Here is a 16,682-nt window from a genome sequence, read left to right on the forward strand (position 1 = left end):
GGAAGACACCAGCAGCACCGAGATATAATATCTGAATCAAGCCACCCGTGTATTCAACAGGCCCAAAGAACCTGCCGGCTTCTGCCCATACACATCCAGGCAGTCATGCCCCTAGAAGGGGACTGTGTTGTCTGAAAGCCAAACAGTACGTGTTAATCCTGGGGGAAGGAAGAAATGCACTTTAACGTGCTGGGTTTGAGCAGGGCACTCAAGCTGCAGTGCTAGAGTCATGCATGCAGACCAGCAAGAGGAGGAGACCACACATACTGTGGCCTCACTGGTAATAAAAGCAAGCCTGAAGAGCAAAAGGAGGAACATGGGAAGACAAAGCGACAACCCCACAAACAGAGGATGGCTAGGAAAATTCACAGGGAGCTGTAAAGAAGCAAGGGAGAAGCACAATACGCTACAAGGAAAGGCTGATGCAGAGGATGAGAGCCAGCAACTTGGCAAAGTGATGGAAAGCCAGGCAACCCCCCAGGCTGTGGCTATCAACTATGGGCTCCAAAGGCATCTTCTGCCTCGAGATACATGACCGGCACTGACTGCCGCTGGAGTCTCAGTTTTAAAAGCCAACCTCTGCTCTCCGGAGGCTCCTGCTGCCTGTGACCGTAGCCAGGCAGCTGCCAGCGCAGGCAAGCCAGATCCCTGGGGATCCCTGCCCACCCCCAGCAGTCCCTGCAGGCACCCTGCTGCACGGTTCTGCCCTCTGGGACACCACCAGCACACAGACAGCACGCAGGCATTTCTCGACCCCTGAGCACCAAATCTCAAAGTCTAAAGCAGGTGATTTGGACTCACGGGCAGCTTCACTGACAAACAACAACCCCACAGGAGGCTTGGAAAAAATGGAGGCTTGTTCTGCACCACCCACCCGAGCCTGGTAACCCATGGCCCAGGCAGTCCTGAACTCTCCAAACGCCCTTGGAACCCAGCAATGTCCTGGGGCAGCGGGTTCCAGGAGCCAGTTTCACAGCGCACACAAGCAGTTTGGTCACCAAGTCCCTTAGGAGAGGAGCACGTGTGGCTAAGACCTTCAGCAAAAGCCACCCAGAACACCTGAGGGTGCTGAGGAACAGCCTGAAGACAGAAAAGCAATTGTACAACACAGGTGAGAGCAGTAAGTATATAGCGAAGCACTTCTGTAGTTGCACCATTACAGAGCCTCTATTTGGAATACATTTTGCTGTCAGCTGGATTTTTAGGGGGCAAACAACTTCAGGCTGCCATGCAGTATAAGATTCAGAAGAATCTGGGAAACCAGCGTGAAAACTCTGAGACAGAGCACAACACCACTCTTCTCCAGGACATTGCCAAAAGCCAACAAAATTAGAATAGAACACCCTCTCAGGATTATCATCTCTACCTTTCTGTATTTAGAACATACCAAGGATTTTCCTTAGAGCTAATCTTACTTTTACACCCACGCTCTCCAATGGCTGAGGTCTTACCAGCTTCAAAACTAGTTCGGTTTGGAAAAATCCCACATTCACACACTGCCTCCCCCTTTACAGGGCACGTAAACCCCAAGGTGCAGCTGGACAAGTTTATTATTCCTTACTGGGAAGGGCAGAAATGTTATGCAGATGTTCTTTTCCACCTGAGGAAGCATGAACAGAGCAAATCAACTGTTTGCCTGTTGGCTGGTACTTGGCAAAGATAACCATTTTGAGGTGCTGCATGGATAATGGAGCAGCTGAAGCCAAAAGACTCAGTGGGAACGAAGCAGAGAGTAGGAAGAGAGAAACTGAGGCACATTTTAATTGGGAAGAAGATACCTACAGCAAGGGGTGCCCAAACCCCAGTGTAGACCACACCAGTGGCATTCCCTGGGTGCAGGCACCCATGCCACACCTTATCCACATTCCCAAGTTAAATGCCAGACCAGGAATGGTGCAGTACTCTCCAGGAATAACTGAGGGACCACACACGCATCCTTCCCAGCCAAAGGGTCTTCCCTTTTCACCCACATCCCTGTCAAAACCTGTTCTCTCAGGAAATACTTGGACTTCTCCCGCTGTCCTTCCACTCGCTGCCTTGGCAGCTTTTTTTTGTTGTCCACCTGTTTGTCCCCCCCAGCAGGTAAATCTGGAAATCTGGGGGGAATTCACCGGCTCTTGCGCACACTTCCATCTTCCCATCCCACCCTCCCCTCACACATACCTCTTATTCCTCATTACAGAAGAGTATCCTTAATTACACCTCTCTTCCTGACCTTTCTCTGCTGCCAGTGCACTTACTGCTACAGATCAAGAGAAACCCTTGCGTGTAGGAAAGTGCGCAGTGAGAGAACACTGAGCTCAGCTCCTTTCCTCCCTCTGCCTTTTCCCACCAGCTTGCTCTTGGCACATGCCCCATTCCAGCAAATGTTTCCCCAACTGAAATTCAAAAGGTCTCAATTTCCCTCTTTACAGTGGAACAAAACTGCTGACATTTTCCAACTTTTCCATTTGCAGCTTTCTTCGGAAATCTCAAAATGATCAGGTTTTTCAAGCAAAGGTGGAGACCTCCGAGGGCACTTGACTCTGAACGTGCTGTGGCTCTCCAAAGGGGAAGCAGAGCGTCACATTGCCTCAGAAAAACCTGAGCAGAACCCAATTAAGCTTAGCAGGAGCCTGAAGCGGCACCTAAAGGCCTCCCACTGCTTCTGCTACATCAGTCTGTTTCCACTGCTGTTTCAAACCACCTTTCCTGAAGCGCTGTTACCACTAATTATAACTTACTCCAGCATAAAGCGGAGAAGACTCAACCCCCGAGCTCTGACAGCCCGTTCAGCTCTCTGTGCAGCTCACCCAGAGGCAGAGGTGCCCTGTGGAAACCAAGATTAACCACGGAGCCACCAGGACACGGTGTACACTCGAGGGAAAGCACGAGGGCAGGGAAGAACTGTACAGCCCTCAACATTCCCAGCCATCCAGGGCTTTCAGGGGGAAGGATGCTGACTAGAAAAGCTCCTTTCGGTTAGGGACTACCAACACACAGCCAAAACCAGGGCGAGAAACCTCAGCATGGCAAGATTTCCACCATCTTGCAAAATAAAGGTGGCGAGACATTTTACTCCGGATGTGCTGTGCTGCAGCAGGTGACTGGCTGTGCTGTGCACCGCGCGGATGACACTGCTCTCCAGTTCCAGCACAGGGTTAAACTTCCACATCCCAGCACTTACCTTGTCCTCGTTCCTCAGAGTCAGTGGCACTTCATAGACCTCATAGGGGACGTAGCTCTGGAATACCACCTCTGACGGGAAAGGCTGGAACGAGCGCTGTCTCGGGGAAGGTGCCGAGAACTGCAGATGCAAAACAGAGTTTCAGCCGCTGGGAGAAAGATTCATCAATCAGAGAATACTACATCGGTCCCCAGTGAAGTACAGTCTCCCGGTGAGTACGCCTGCCCAGCTCACGCCAGGGGAACGGCAGCTCACCCAACCTGTGCTCTGAGCAGATCAAATGTTTCTGGGCCACACTGAGCAGGCTCAAGCGAGCAGCTCTTTTGCTGGCCGTTTCTCCAGGTTTCCTGCTCCAAAAGGCAAGGCAGCGCTTACCTCCGGCAGAGCCCTGGGCTAACACGGTCACACCGCTCCAGAGCACTTACTGCGAGAGCCGTAAGCACTCGTGCAGCAAGTGAAAGCCAAGCATTTACAGGAGACTCCACGGGAAACAGTTTGGGGATTATCTTTACCCTGAGACAGTCACCAAGTCCAACCCATCCTCAAATCTCTTTTTTGATACACAGCCTAGAAACCATGAGGAAGAGAAGACAGGCCAAAAAGGAACACCGCCGTTAAGAAAGCAACAGATGAGGTGATAAGGTTCAGCTCCTTCCCCAGCACTACTGCGCAACTTGAATAGGGCTGGACTTGGCATCTCCTTTTCCCATGAGCTTTCAACGGATGCTTCATTACAGTCCATTATTGCCACGTCAGTTAATACCACTACAGAAGCGCGCCTGACGACACACAGAAACAGCAAACGCTTACGGCGCAGAGGCATTACTTGGAGAAAATCCCTCCCTGCTTTGTCTCCCCCCTTCCAGCTGAACTCTTCGCACTCACAAGACACAGGCACGTCTCCTGCTTCTGCACAGGAGTCAGGGTCGTGCTGAAGCCAGCAGCCACAGCACACGGCCAGTTCTGTGTGCGCTCATCCGAGGCGCTCCCAACCTCACGTGCTGTCTAAGGCAATCCCCAACCAATTTGTTACAGGTCTCTTGCTGGCACTTTTCCACTCAACAGCCTACCTCAGTCATCTACCCACTTGGAACGTGCGTTCTACTAAGCAGATGTGTAAGAAGAGCAGCTTTCAACATACATGTAAGCAAACACTGATCCAGATAAAGCACACCCGCTCCCCTCTGCCCAGCGCCATTCCCCTGTGTACCTGGCAGCCTGCAAAATCTAACACCCTGTAAGGGTCCCACTCGTCGTTCCAACCCAAAGCATTCATGCAATTGCTTGAGCTACACCTTGAAGAGTTACCGTAGGCCCTCAGCCCTCAAAGACCAACGCTGCCACCATTGAGGCCATCCGATGACCCCAAGCGTTTGACAGAGACTACACCAGACCAAGGGCTGCCTATTTCAGCAGGAGGGTGGGAAATTGCAAACTTGCATCCTTGTGTCCCCCCCCAGCCTTTCTCCAGGATCATGCTTTAGCCACAGTAGCTCGTCTCCAGCAAAAGCCACCAACTTCAGCAGAGGTGATTTATATGGGCTTAGTGCAGGCCAGGACTTCAACAGCTCACTGGGGGAAAACATTTCACCTTTCCCCCAGCAGAAGGAACGCCACCACCACCAGCAGCAGTTTGAAACGACAAACTGCCACCAAAGTATTTAGATAAGCTGGAGGCAAGCCTGTCACAAGCATAGGCCCACTTCAAATGTCACGTCAAACAGCAAGGAAAAGGGCAAGAAAAGGCTACCTTATGACGGGAGGCTTCGCTCACGTCGAGAAGCTGGGTAATCTGGGGCCGCCGCATCTCCCGAGTGCTGGCCAGCCTCTGCTTGGTGCTAAGAGTCATCTCCTTCAGGAAGGCAGAGGGAGTCAGCTGAAATGCAAAACACCAGCAAGAGCTACAGAAATGCCTTCATTCAGAAAGGCTTTTCTTGTGCAAGAGCCACTGATGAATAATTTGTGATCACAGCCACTAGGATAGTCCTGGAAGTCCCATAATTACCCGCTGAAATATTTAACATCAGTAAATTAATGATAGAGAGCGGAATACACACGCTCCAACCAAGTGGCTCTGTCCCAGTAGCTTCTCCTTTGTGATTTGATGTGACATGTTGGGGGATTTGGCTCTTCAGGCATTTGTTTCCTCTTCAGATTTGCTGGATTGAGCCAGTGACCTTTGAAGAAGGTCGGGAGGAGTTACCAGCAACCCCCTAACTCCATCCTTGCACAACGCTTACAACCACCACACGTGTGGGGACGTCACTGCTGGGTGAGTCAGAGGAAAGCAGAGAAGCAGTGTTGTGCCAAAACTGAGGTGGAGAGGAATGGCTCCAGGTTTTAGTTATCTCTTTTGAATTAGCACTTGTTTTCTCTGTTCTGGCCTCCGAGACCTCTCCACAGAAGTATGCAGAGAGATCTCCTCGACAGAGCCTCAGCGCCAGGTCGCCTTCAGTCAGGTGAGCTCTGGTCAGCAAAGGACATCTGAGGATGGGGAGGAGGAACTGCCCTGACTCTGCTGCTGTCTGCAGCGCTGGGTCTGTGCTCCACAGGGGATACGGGACAGAACAACTGTTTTGGAACCTGTTCCATCTGGGACCAGCCATACCTCTCGAAACCTTCAGGCAGAGTTTGAGCAGCCCACCACATGCCCAGCTGCCTGGAGGGCAGGTATGGTCAGAGCAGCGCTGGCAAGCATCCCGACGTGACAAAACATTGCTGCCCACACAAAGGGGACAGAACGAAGCACACGCTCATGCTTCAGCTATTCCGGTGCAATGCCCGGTACGTCCATTTAAATTGGCTCCGGTGGCACATCCAGACAGACTCTGGGCTTGCCCTGAAGCAGCACACAGTCCATCCCCTACTGCACCATGATCGCCACCTCCGACAGAAGCACGGCAGCAGAGAGACGGGGAGGTGGTGTCCAGCTTCACAGTGCGGCCAGACAACAGGAGGGGCAGGTAGAGGAAGGACGTGGGGGCAGTTTCCAGCCTTACACAGCTCCTACCTGGCCGCAGCAGGTACTTACAGCTGCAGGCTTCTCTGTCTCTCTGACTAGCTTCGGATTACGAGGCACTACCACTTGGCTCGGGAATCCACCAGCCATCCTGGAGGACCCCGTGAACCAGCAGGGCTTTCCAGTGGCCATGCCTCAGTTGACCTGCAAGGAACAACAACAGGACTTTGAAAATCCAGAATCCCCTACATGGCAGACCCAAAGGAGACAGCTGTGTCTCCGGGTTGTGGCATCCTTCATAACTGCGGCCTCCCCACCCTGTCTCATAATTAGACCATGTTGAAGCAGAAGAGTGAAGATTGATAGAAGTAAAACCCCACAACAAACATTCCCTGAGCCAAAACAGCCTTTCACAAGCCACACGCACACATCAGAGCCTGCTGGCATTTCTCACCTTCTCCCTCCAACTTCCATCTATTTTGGAACTATTTACTGGAATTTTTATCCAAATCTCGATTAATACCCAAACTGTCCTTTATTACTCTTCAAAAGTTTTTCGGTGGGAACAAAAGGGAAATGTCACTTCACTGCTTCATTTTGCAAAAGCAGCTGACCCGATGCGACTCTGCGCCTGACCCTACTAAGTGCTCAGAGTATTAGGAACAACCTTAAAGCCGGGGATCGCTGCTGCCCCGAGCATCAAAATCAGACCGCTCTCCTACTTTGCAAACCGAATGCCCACCCTTTGTGCAAGGAGGTTGGTGATGGTTTTAACTAATGGAGCACAGAGCTCCGTACTCTGATTATCAACTATGGTTTCTCAAAGCTAATTTGGTTAACTTGCAAAAATGATCCAGCAAACAGGACTCCTTCCAGGCATGAAATTGCCACAGTGACCAAGAGCCTTTCTCCATGGAGAACGAGGGCCCCTTTTTTCACTTATTAACACCCAAACTCAAGGCTCCCTACAGGCGTTCGAAGGTGTAACAGCAGAAAGAAAAGCATGAAACCATTCAAGCTGCATGAGCAATTAGCTCAAATATAAACGCAACGTTAGTGAAAGCAGGGCCACTTAAGGCTATCCTCACGGCAGCTCTTCTCCAGCATCCTCATCCTGCAGGCCACATGGGTCAACAGGTCCATGGGCCATTCTTTTTCTACCACCAGCCTGCTGACGACCTCTCCATCTGCATCTCAAAAAGTGCGGGTGCAAGAAAGGGAAAGAGGAGAAAACACCCCCAGAAAGCAGGTCTCAAGCATCGACAAAAATCAAAGAGAGGTATGTACAGCACTTACTAAGCACTACTTTGGACTAGAAATCATTTCCCCTCCCTTTCTGGCTAACTGGACCAAGGGACGGATGGATTTGCCCACTTCTTATTTTATGGGACTTGAAAGACCCAGCTCTACCCTAACACTTTTTGACATCCCAAAATTAAGCAAAAACTCACAGATCCCAGCTTCAGGTAAGTTCATCCAGACACTGCAGACAAGCTACTCATTTCTTTAAGGAGTACAGAAAAACCTCCATGCTGACTTACAAAGCAAGAACTTAATTCCTATTTTGCTTGCCTGGGGAGGACCCCAAGCACATCAACGCAAAAGAGAACAGGCAAATCACCGTGTTGCCACAGCTCCAACAATGCCTTTGGGGTGTCCTCTGTTGTTGCACCTGGTGAGTAGCCACCTAATGAGCTTGTTCCAATTAACCGTGCACACATCTACACACACGCCAGCTGAGGACATCCAACTTACAAGGCCATCTCGGCTGCCAGGGAGCTTCACGCATTTTCAGCGCAGCATACGGCATAAACAAACGCTTCCCATGAGACTCACGGCCACAAGCAAACCAAATCAGCACATCTGCTCGGCAGGGAACCAGGAACCCTCCGCTGGAAAACCAGCATACATTATCTGGGGCTTTACAGTCCGGTCAGGGAAGATAAAAGCTGGCTCTCCAGCCAGCTAGCTTGCGGCAACTCACTCCAACACGTCTCCCACATGGTGTCCAGCCACAAATCTGAGCAGGAACTGCAGAGCTCAGATATGACACCCCGGTGCGCTCCAGGCTCCAAGACAGAAGCGCTCTAAAGAAAGGGAACCGGACGCTGGGTGATGCTTCCTGCCTCAGAAGGCAGAACTCCAAGACAGACGTCAAGGTGAGACCCATCAGGGCTCTCATGCTTGGCCTCAGATGCACCCACAGGTCTGCCACCACGTGCTCCTGCCCACCGCTCCCCCACCTCAGAAGCAATGCCAGAGCCTCCCCGGCTCGGCACAGAAGTGACTCCTGCCTGCTGCAGGCAAGCAGCACAGCTGGAGCCAGGCTTCACACTCAGAGGACTTGACAAAGCAGCCACAGGTGCTTAGCAAGGGAAACCACTAGCTGCAAAGTGCCTTCATGGAGCTGCATGGCAGAAGCCACATGGAACCTGTGCAAAGCCTGCAAGCACCGCAGCATCCAACGCTGGCATCTCAGCCTGCTCTCAAACCCAACCACCCTGCTCCCACACTCAGCTGCGTCCCTGCCATTGAACTCCTCTGGTTTTCCAGCCCAAACCTTTCCGCCCTCCCAGGGAGATGGAGAGGGCCAAATCCATTCCTCAGCCCTGCTCGTCAGCCCAGACAAGATTGTTATCGATTTGTTAATAAGTTAAGATTGATTGATTTTATTTGATTGATTAATTGATTTTATAAAATCATTTTATAAAATTAAAATATAGAAGGATAAGAAAAAAAATCTTATAAGAAACTTATAGCTGCACAGTAAAAGTTGTTATGGGATCTTCCGTACGTCCTGTACCAAGGCTAGAAGAAGGGGCTGGAACCATTGTTAAAACTTAGGTAATAACTTTAGGGTTGAAAGGTTTCTTTGTATTTAACCAGTCTTCTGTATGCAGAGGTGTACTGAAATGTCAGAATATGAGATGAATGGGAACTGGGGAGAGTCAACTGGAACAGCTTGTCGTTACCTGCCAAGAAACTGTGAACTTCAGTAAAAGGTAATTCCGGCAGGGGGAGATCGCGACCACCGACTCATACACCACCTACCCAAATTGCACCCCAGACCCATTTCTAGACCTTTCTAAGCTCTACTGCACAGAATCGGATATGGGAGGAGAGTATGTTAATGATTTACGCGAAATGTTATGATTATGCATGAATATTTAATGAATATGTATGAATAAGTTCTATATATGGAATCTGATTTTGGGACCTGGCGTGCGTTGATCGTGAGAGGACTCGCTCACGCACCCGGCCGTTAATAAAGAAGTGTCTGCTTATCTACATCACATTGGTGTCGATAAGTTCTTCATTCCGAGATTTCGGTAACAAGATCACTTCCAGATCTCCTAGCAATGCTGCCTCCAGAAAGCAAGTGAGAAAAAGCTTGATCTGCAGGCTAGCAGCTAGGATGCTTGAGAGCTAAGGAAAACCCTTGGCTGGGGGGGCTCTGCTCCCTGGGTTACAAAGACTTTTAGCTAATGACTCATGTGCAGCACATAAGGAGCCTCTGGAGAAAAAAATCAAAAAGATCAGGACAATCTTCAAGGTGACAGAAAAGGATCCGTTTCATGATGTGGGCTCACAGCTACTACAGAGATTCCTTGAGTCAGGTTAGGCAGAAAAGAAGGGTCTGCACAGGATCATCCTGCTCCCAGGCGAGTGTTTTGGCCATGAGCTACATTAAGGATAAATAAAAGCACCTCTTCTCCTTAGGGCAGCAGTATTAACCTCTGAACACTGCCTGGCTCACGATACAGGCTAGGGCCGTACAGCCAAAGTATCTGCAGGCACAAGGCAGGGCTTCACGTCTTGAAAAGTCAGAAAGCTCAACCAACGCAGGCACAGAGTGGCCCTTCAGCACCCGTGAGCTTGGCAAAAGCTGTGCTGAGGAACACTTTGACGAGAGCACTTAGATATGGCCCTAAAGCATCCAAATCCCTTTGTGTGCAAGTCCAACAGCTTCCCTCTATAAATGAAACTGAACCACTCTCTGATGGTACTGTGCTCAAACAAGACAGGAAATTAAGAACAAACAGCAAAATCCTTAATGCCCACTAGGAGAAAAAGGGCAGTTTGACGGAAAGGCACAGCTCTGTCCATACAGATCCTGCAGCTGTCACCATGCCATGTGCCAGTGCTCCTGTTTCGAAGGACCCCACGTCACTCGTGCTGCAGCACCAGCACCAGCCTCTGAGCCGGTCTGACACCAGCCGATTGCTCTCCAGGCAGAGGCTGGGGATGGACCCGCACACTGCGCTGCAACACACTACACCCAGCTTTTCTGGTAGGAGCACAGACTGGTGGCTCAGTCTTGCTTTGGCATACACAATAAATCCTCTTCTTGCTTCCGCAAAGATAAACCATCTCTCTCTGGAGCAACTGCTTAATTTGCTTTTCTATTACACTTTGCTGGAAGAGCAAGACAAGGAGATCCATTAAAAGTGAGAATCAGGATGCTATTGAACAATTTTGTTCAGTTAGACCATCTTGCCCTGTTCAGGCTTCAGTAGCATCATCACATCTCTTGCTTAGAAATCACCTGCTTACCTATAATTACCATATCAACAGCATCTCAAGGAAGCCAGGAAAGGAGAAGCAGATTTGGCTTCACCACCAAGTTACTGCTCATCCTTCAGTGAAGGGGTGAGGCTGGACAGCCTGTTAAGAATCATCTGCTCCCTCCTGGAGCACTCTAGCCTCTGCATTTTCTCTAGATGTATACACAAATTGCTTTTTCTCAGAAAGTCACCTATGGATTTAAAATGCAAGGAAAGCAGTGAGCTTTGCAGTCACTTCTACCTGGGCCATCTGTCCGATTTTTCATCGCGAGCCTTCACAGCATTTTGTAGACAGAGCAAGAACAACTCATCTCACCCCTCATTTACAGACGGGGCAACACAGGGAGAAAGCAAGATGAGGAGGGCGAGAGCAGCAGCAGCTAAGCAGGCAGCTTCCACCCCCTCCACGGTTAACCCAGTCCGGATGCAGGCACACCGACACCCCGTGGGAATGGGAAGCAAGGAAGAACCGAGTTTTCTTTCGGGGAGCAAAGCTCGCTCCCTGTCCGGCTCGGGAGGGGAGGAGAAGGGGCTCCAACTGCCGGTGCCTGACAAGGGATGTCTGCAGCCTCCAGGTGCCTCAGGAGCCCCCCCCTCCCTCCACAGGCAGCCACATCCCCCAAACCCTCCCCCCCACAAGCAGCTTCCTTGCAGGGACACAGACCCCGCCGGAAGATGGGCACAACGTCCTGCCGGGAGGCGTTTGGCAGGAGCCGTGTCACCCCGGCCCAGGCACAGCCCTGCCTCTGTGTCCCCGCTCCGAGCTGCCCCCAGCCCCGCTCCCAAGCCCTCCCACCCGCAGGTGGCCCCGGCACCGAAAGCCACCCGCCACCTCACCGGCGGGGCCGCAGGGACACCCGCGCACTCCGCGCACTCCCGGTCGGCGCTGACAGCCAGCCCCTTGTCCTGGCTGCCACTTCAACGGGGACAGTGGCTAATGCAGGGGCAGTGGCTGATGCCACCGCGGCAACGGCAGGGGCAGTGGCCGATGCCACCGCGGCAACGGCAGGGGCAGCGGCCGATGCCACCGCGGCAACGGCAGGGACAGTGGCCGATGCCACCGTGGCAACGGCAGGGACAGTGGCCGATGCCACCGTGGCAACGGCAGGGACGCGGAGAGGCACAGCAGAGGGCTGCAGGGATGCTCAGCACCCAGCCGGCTCCCACCCAGCCTCTGCCAGCCCAGGGGGACCCACAAACAGGAGCCCAGCTGTGCCCAGCTACCACACCAGCTCACGGCTTCAGCAGGGAGCTCCCACTTACCCCTGCCCCAGGGCAACTGGAACCAGCCGCGCTTCCCTGCACTTGCTGGGCACAGGCACTGCAGGTGCCTGGCTAGCACAGCCTGCTCTCCAAGCACCAACAGCAGCTCAGGGAACGCGTGCAACGCCCACAGCAAGCATGCAGCCACACTGCCTCCAACACACCCTCCCAGCTTCAGCACAGCCACAGCCCTGCCCGTCTCAGCACAAAACACGGCGGCAGCCCTTAGAGAAATTCATGGCAGGACCCACAGGGGTTCCCCCGGGGCTAAGAAAGCAAGCCAGCACTCCAGACTCATCATCCAAGAGCCACACGCCATCTGGAAACACCCACTATGACAACAGATCCTAAAAATCAAGCCACACAACCCACAGAGGTGCCAGCACTGCCCTCAGAAGGGACCAGCTGCTCTTCTGGCCTGCTCACTTTGGGATAACTTGGAGCCCAGCTCAAGCAGCTCACCTGCTGCGCTGCCACCGCGCCCCTCGCAGCCTGCCTGCGGCGGGGCTCTCGGCGCAGGCTCACACCCGGGCACAAACCAGCACAACTGACCTGTCCTTCTCAGGGAAGCACCGCAGCCAGCAAACCCTGCTAAGCACAGCATCACACACAGCTCTCAACTCTTGACAGAGCCCACAGGTGCCCTTACGCCCTCGCTGAGGAGCTCGGGCACCAGGCACACCGGTGGTCCATTCAGACAGATGCACTTACCTGAGCGCCTCTGCCCTGCCCTTGTGCAGGGTCTGACACAGGGCTCGAGGGAGGTCACTGCTCGCTGAGTGTTGTTTGAATCCCTCACGTTCCTTTCAAGGACACAGAGGCTCCTCCAGCTAGGAGGACAGAACTGCTTCTTTGGCTGGTGAGACCACAGGGGAAACATGGAGCTGCGTAAGATGGCAAACGAGAGCACTTCCAAATCAGACAGCTGGAGACTTATTCCCACTTCAGAGTGAGCATCGCTGGTATTTCATCAAGAAGCCAAGCAGGACACCTCAAAGCCTGAGCCTTGGGCATATGCCATGGGATCACAGAGTGTGAAATAATCATCCAAAAAGAATTTGTGTTGTATATTAGTCTTCCCCATACTTCCTTCTCAAAAAGGCTTCTGCCCAAGTAACTGGACCTCAGAAGGCCCACAGCCATTATCGCACTGCACCTGGGAACACAAGCATTGCAATCCTGGGTAACTGCAGCCCTTCAGGCAAGGCTCAGCCTGGTACAGGAAAGGGACACGGGGCCACGTCTGATCCTCAGCACAGTCTTTTCCAAGGACTGAGCAACAAAACACGAAGGCATGCAATAAAAAGGCACCCCGATGTGCAGCACATCACCCTCCGGTGCCTTGCACAGCCAGGGCTCACCCTCCTCCCTCCGGACTTTGATCTCAGAGTTACACGCTACCGGTGGGCCACTTCACTTTTAGCCTGTGCTCCCTGCACTGCCACCGAGATGAGCCAGTCGTTACTTGGCAGAGGCAAACGCAGGGCAGGGAAGCAGGGAAGGCAGGACCCACCATTCTTCCCAGCCAGCGCCTTCCTTCGTCAGCCTCCGATCACAGGTCAGCTTGCTCACCCCCATTTTACCACGTGGACATTGCAATAGGGTTAGTTCACTCTGTTTTCTCGTATAGGTTAAGACCCATCGGGATCTTAGAGTTTCCTGCACAAAGTTTAGCCAGTTTATTTTTTTTTCTTAGACAGGTTCAACCTAAAGTAAAGCAGAGTTCACAGTACAAGAGAAGCCTGGGACAGGGGAGTTCAAGCGTGCTGGACAGAGAGAAACATGCTCAGTTTTGGGGGGCTTTTTTTTTGTTTGTTTGTTTTTTTAATGCATACACCTTGACATCAAAGCCTTTTTCTCCTTTGCTCCTCTTCCCACATCCCAACTCTCACATGTAATGGAGGCAAATCTCTATCTGCTGTTGCCAGACCCTGGGCTGGACATACCCACGCCCATCAACTGGAGGGCAACTACACCAGCGCACCCACAGCAGCACAGCTTGTCGCTGTGGAAATCCCAACTTACAGCACTGAAGAGGTCATCGCTCGGCAAGAGCACGCCAAGATGGTCTGCAGGAGCTACTTCCAGCCACCCAGGCTAGAGAAGCACAGCACCCAGAGGGCCCCAGCTCAGACAGGCTCTTCAGCCTCCCTGCAGTGCCTGTCACTGGAGGGAGAGCGTGGGTCCCCCTTGCACAACCCGCTCCCAGCCCCACGGGAGGCAAACTCCCTTTGCCAGGGCCTTTAAACACCCAGACAAAAACCCTGGCAGGCAGCAGGGAAGAGCTGATGCAGCCCCGTGCAAGGGGAGCTGCAGAGACCCTGGTGATCCAGCAGAAGGGGACCCACGCTCTCTGCAAAAGGCAGCTTGATTTGATTCGCTCGTGTTTTGCACGCAAAGCCCTTGGGGTGCTCCAGCATTTTGCAAAACACGCACGTTCTGCCAAAGCTGCTTCATTTCTGAGGGCAGGGAAGGTGAACAGTGCAGACTATTCTTTTTTTCTAGCTCACGGGGACTTTGAGGGATAGGAATACACTGCATTCCCAGAGAGCAGGCTGGGGAGATGGCACGGCTGGTGTGTGCTGTCAGCCAGCCTGCTGGCAGACGACAAGAGGGAGGCCACAGCCAGCTGGTCTTGCAGCTTTTTCACCAGAGCCACGGCTCCTGATGGCTACAGACAGCAGACAGCCCTGCCAAGCTGCCATTTTCGAGCAGCCACGGACCTGAAGTTACAGTCGGTATGGGTGCCCACACTTGGCGAGCCTACACACATGGTTCAGGATGCCCTGCAGGATGTAGAAGACTGCAGCCACCGCTTTCTGACCCAGTTCTGGGCTTCGCCATGCTTGGAGATGGAAATGTAAGGCAGACCACCCCTGTCACAGAGCTGGACGCCCAGACACACAGGCGGAGCTGAGACAGGGAAGGGGAAGGACAACCAAGTCTCTTCCAGGCTTCTTCCCCGGGACAGGGCTTAGCCACCTCCCCTGGGGGAGACGCACACTTTCAGAAAGAGCCCAGAGGCTGAAAATCACAGCACCATCCAAGCTCACGACCATGGACTTGGGGGTACAGGGTTTATATCACTGCCCCCTCTCCGTTCTGTTCCTGGGGTCCTACACAGCCAGCTCTGCTCCCGCAGGGACCAAGCCCCTCCTCCCCTGCCAACACCCCCCCTGCCCCAGCAGCTCACCTCTGCTCTCCTTCACAGCATCCAGCTGCCACCATCCAGTTCAGCTGGGAGCCATCCCTCCCGGTTCACACTTGGCTCCCAGCTGGCTGCCTGCGCTCCTGACAGACACATGCCCAGCAGCACAGGCTGCAGCTAGTCCCAAGGAAGCAGACAGGGGATCACACTCGTGCACAGCGCAGCGCACAAGCGAGCCACCCTGCTCCATCCTAGCGGGGTCTGACCAAACCAGGCTGGTGGCCCTGCTCTCTTTTAGAGGCACAGAGAACTTGGTTCATGCAGGGAGCTGCTCCACCCAGGCTGAAAATCCTTCCCCCCAGCCCCGGGGAAACACTGTTTACACAGCTCTTCTCCTCCTGCAGAAACAAAGGAGCCTACAGCCGCGGGCAAGAGCAGGCACCTTGCATTATTAACCTCTCCTTTGCTGCAGCGTTAGAAGGACACAGAGCACCGTCAGCCAGCACCCCCCAGAAGCCCTGCTGCGGGCTCCGAGGTCAACCCTGACAGCACAGGCACTCTCCAGCTTCTGAACACCAAAACCCCTGCACAGGGTCTGAAACAGGCACATCAGAAGCACCTTTCCTGTCATCATTGCTGCACCCACGCCATCAAACCCACAGAATAACTGGACACGGCTGCTGTCTTGCAGAGGACACAGAGCTGCAGCAAAGGCAAAGAGCTGCAGTGAGGATCCAGAGAGGGGGGGGAAGTGCTGCCACAGGCAGCTTATACGAGGGGGTGCAGAAGGAGCCTTCACTACCCCCATTTTAACCCATGGAGGAAGAACTCCAGCGCTCGGTTCAAGAAAGGACTGACTGCAACACTCAATCATTTTAGATGCTATCAAAACATCCTCTAACAAATAACTGCAGTCAGATCACTTACCCACTGACACCTGATGAAGTCCCAAATAGGCAGCTCAGTCTTCTTGAGCCAGAACAGGCTTCGTATTTGTTTCCCGATGAGAAAGAAGGAAAATCAAGGTGGCTCCTTTTGTCCGTGTTTCCCCTGCCGCGTTCTGAGCAATGCAGTCCCACACTGTAGGGGAGAACAACGATTTCATTTTGGTTTTGGTAGCACAGACCTGAACGCACAACCCTGGCTTTGCTGTCCCCCTTTTTATACCCATGCTGGGAACCCATTTCGTTTTCTCACTTTGTTTAGTTTACATCTCACTTCCAAACTCTGAACTGCTTCTCTACTTCTTCTCTGAAGCAAGACAGCATTTCAAATGCCTGCATTTTTGAGACATTAACTGTGCAGTTACTTGCAGAGTAAGTTGTTCTCCTCCCATTGCTTTTTTAAAACAAAGCAAAATCTTTGGCCCTAACAAGTGTGATGCCTCCTAGCTTTTCTTTTTCCTTAATACTATGACACCCTTTAATGCAGACAGCTGTCTCTGTGTACATGCAGAAGAAAATTTACAAGCCTCAAGAAGTTAACCACAGTTCAAGGGGAATCTCTGACATGGAAGTCAACAAGGCAGTATCCAAGGCTGCGACTGCCAGAAGACAGTGCCACAGAAGGATGGATAGATTC

At 52.5% G+C, this 16,682-nt stretch overlaps 1 protein-coding gene across 1 annotated transcript in view; it reads right to left on the reverse strand.

Moving 5' to 3' along the window:
* Nucleotides 1–16,682, reverse strand: part of LOC101913348 (hydrocephalus-inducing protein homolog) — a 140,414-nt gene that overhangs the window by 109,490 nt on the left and 14,242 nt on the right. Inside the window, 4 exon segments of the mRNA XM_055793338.1 lie at nucleotides 3,167–3,286; nucleotides 4,917–5,042; nucleotides 6,198–6,329; nucleotides 16,029–16,181. Of these exon segments, the coding sequence (XP_055649313.1) occupies nucleotides 3,167–3,286; nucleotides 4,917–5,042; nucleotides 6,198–6,317 (366 nt within the window). The 5' untranslated portion in view covers nucleotides 6,318–6,329; nucleotides 16,029–16,181.

This window comes from Falco peregrinus, unplaced genomic scaffold (genome assembly GCF_023634155.1).
Source record: "Falco peregrinus isolate bFalPer1 unplaced genomic scaffold, bFalPer1.pri scaffold_35, whole genome shotgun sequence".
Classification (NCBI taxonomy): Eukaryota; Metazoa; Chordata; class Aves; order Falconiformes; family Falconidae; genus Falco; species Falco peregrinus.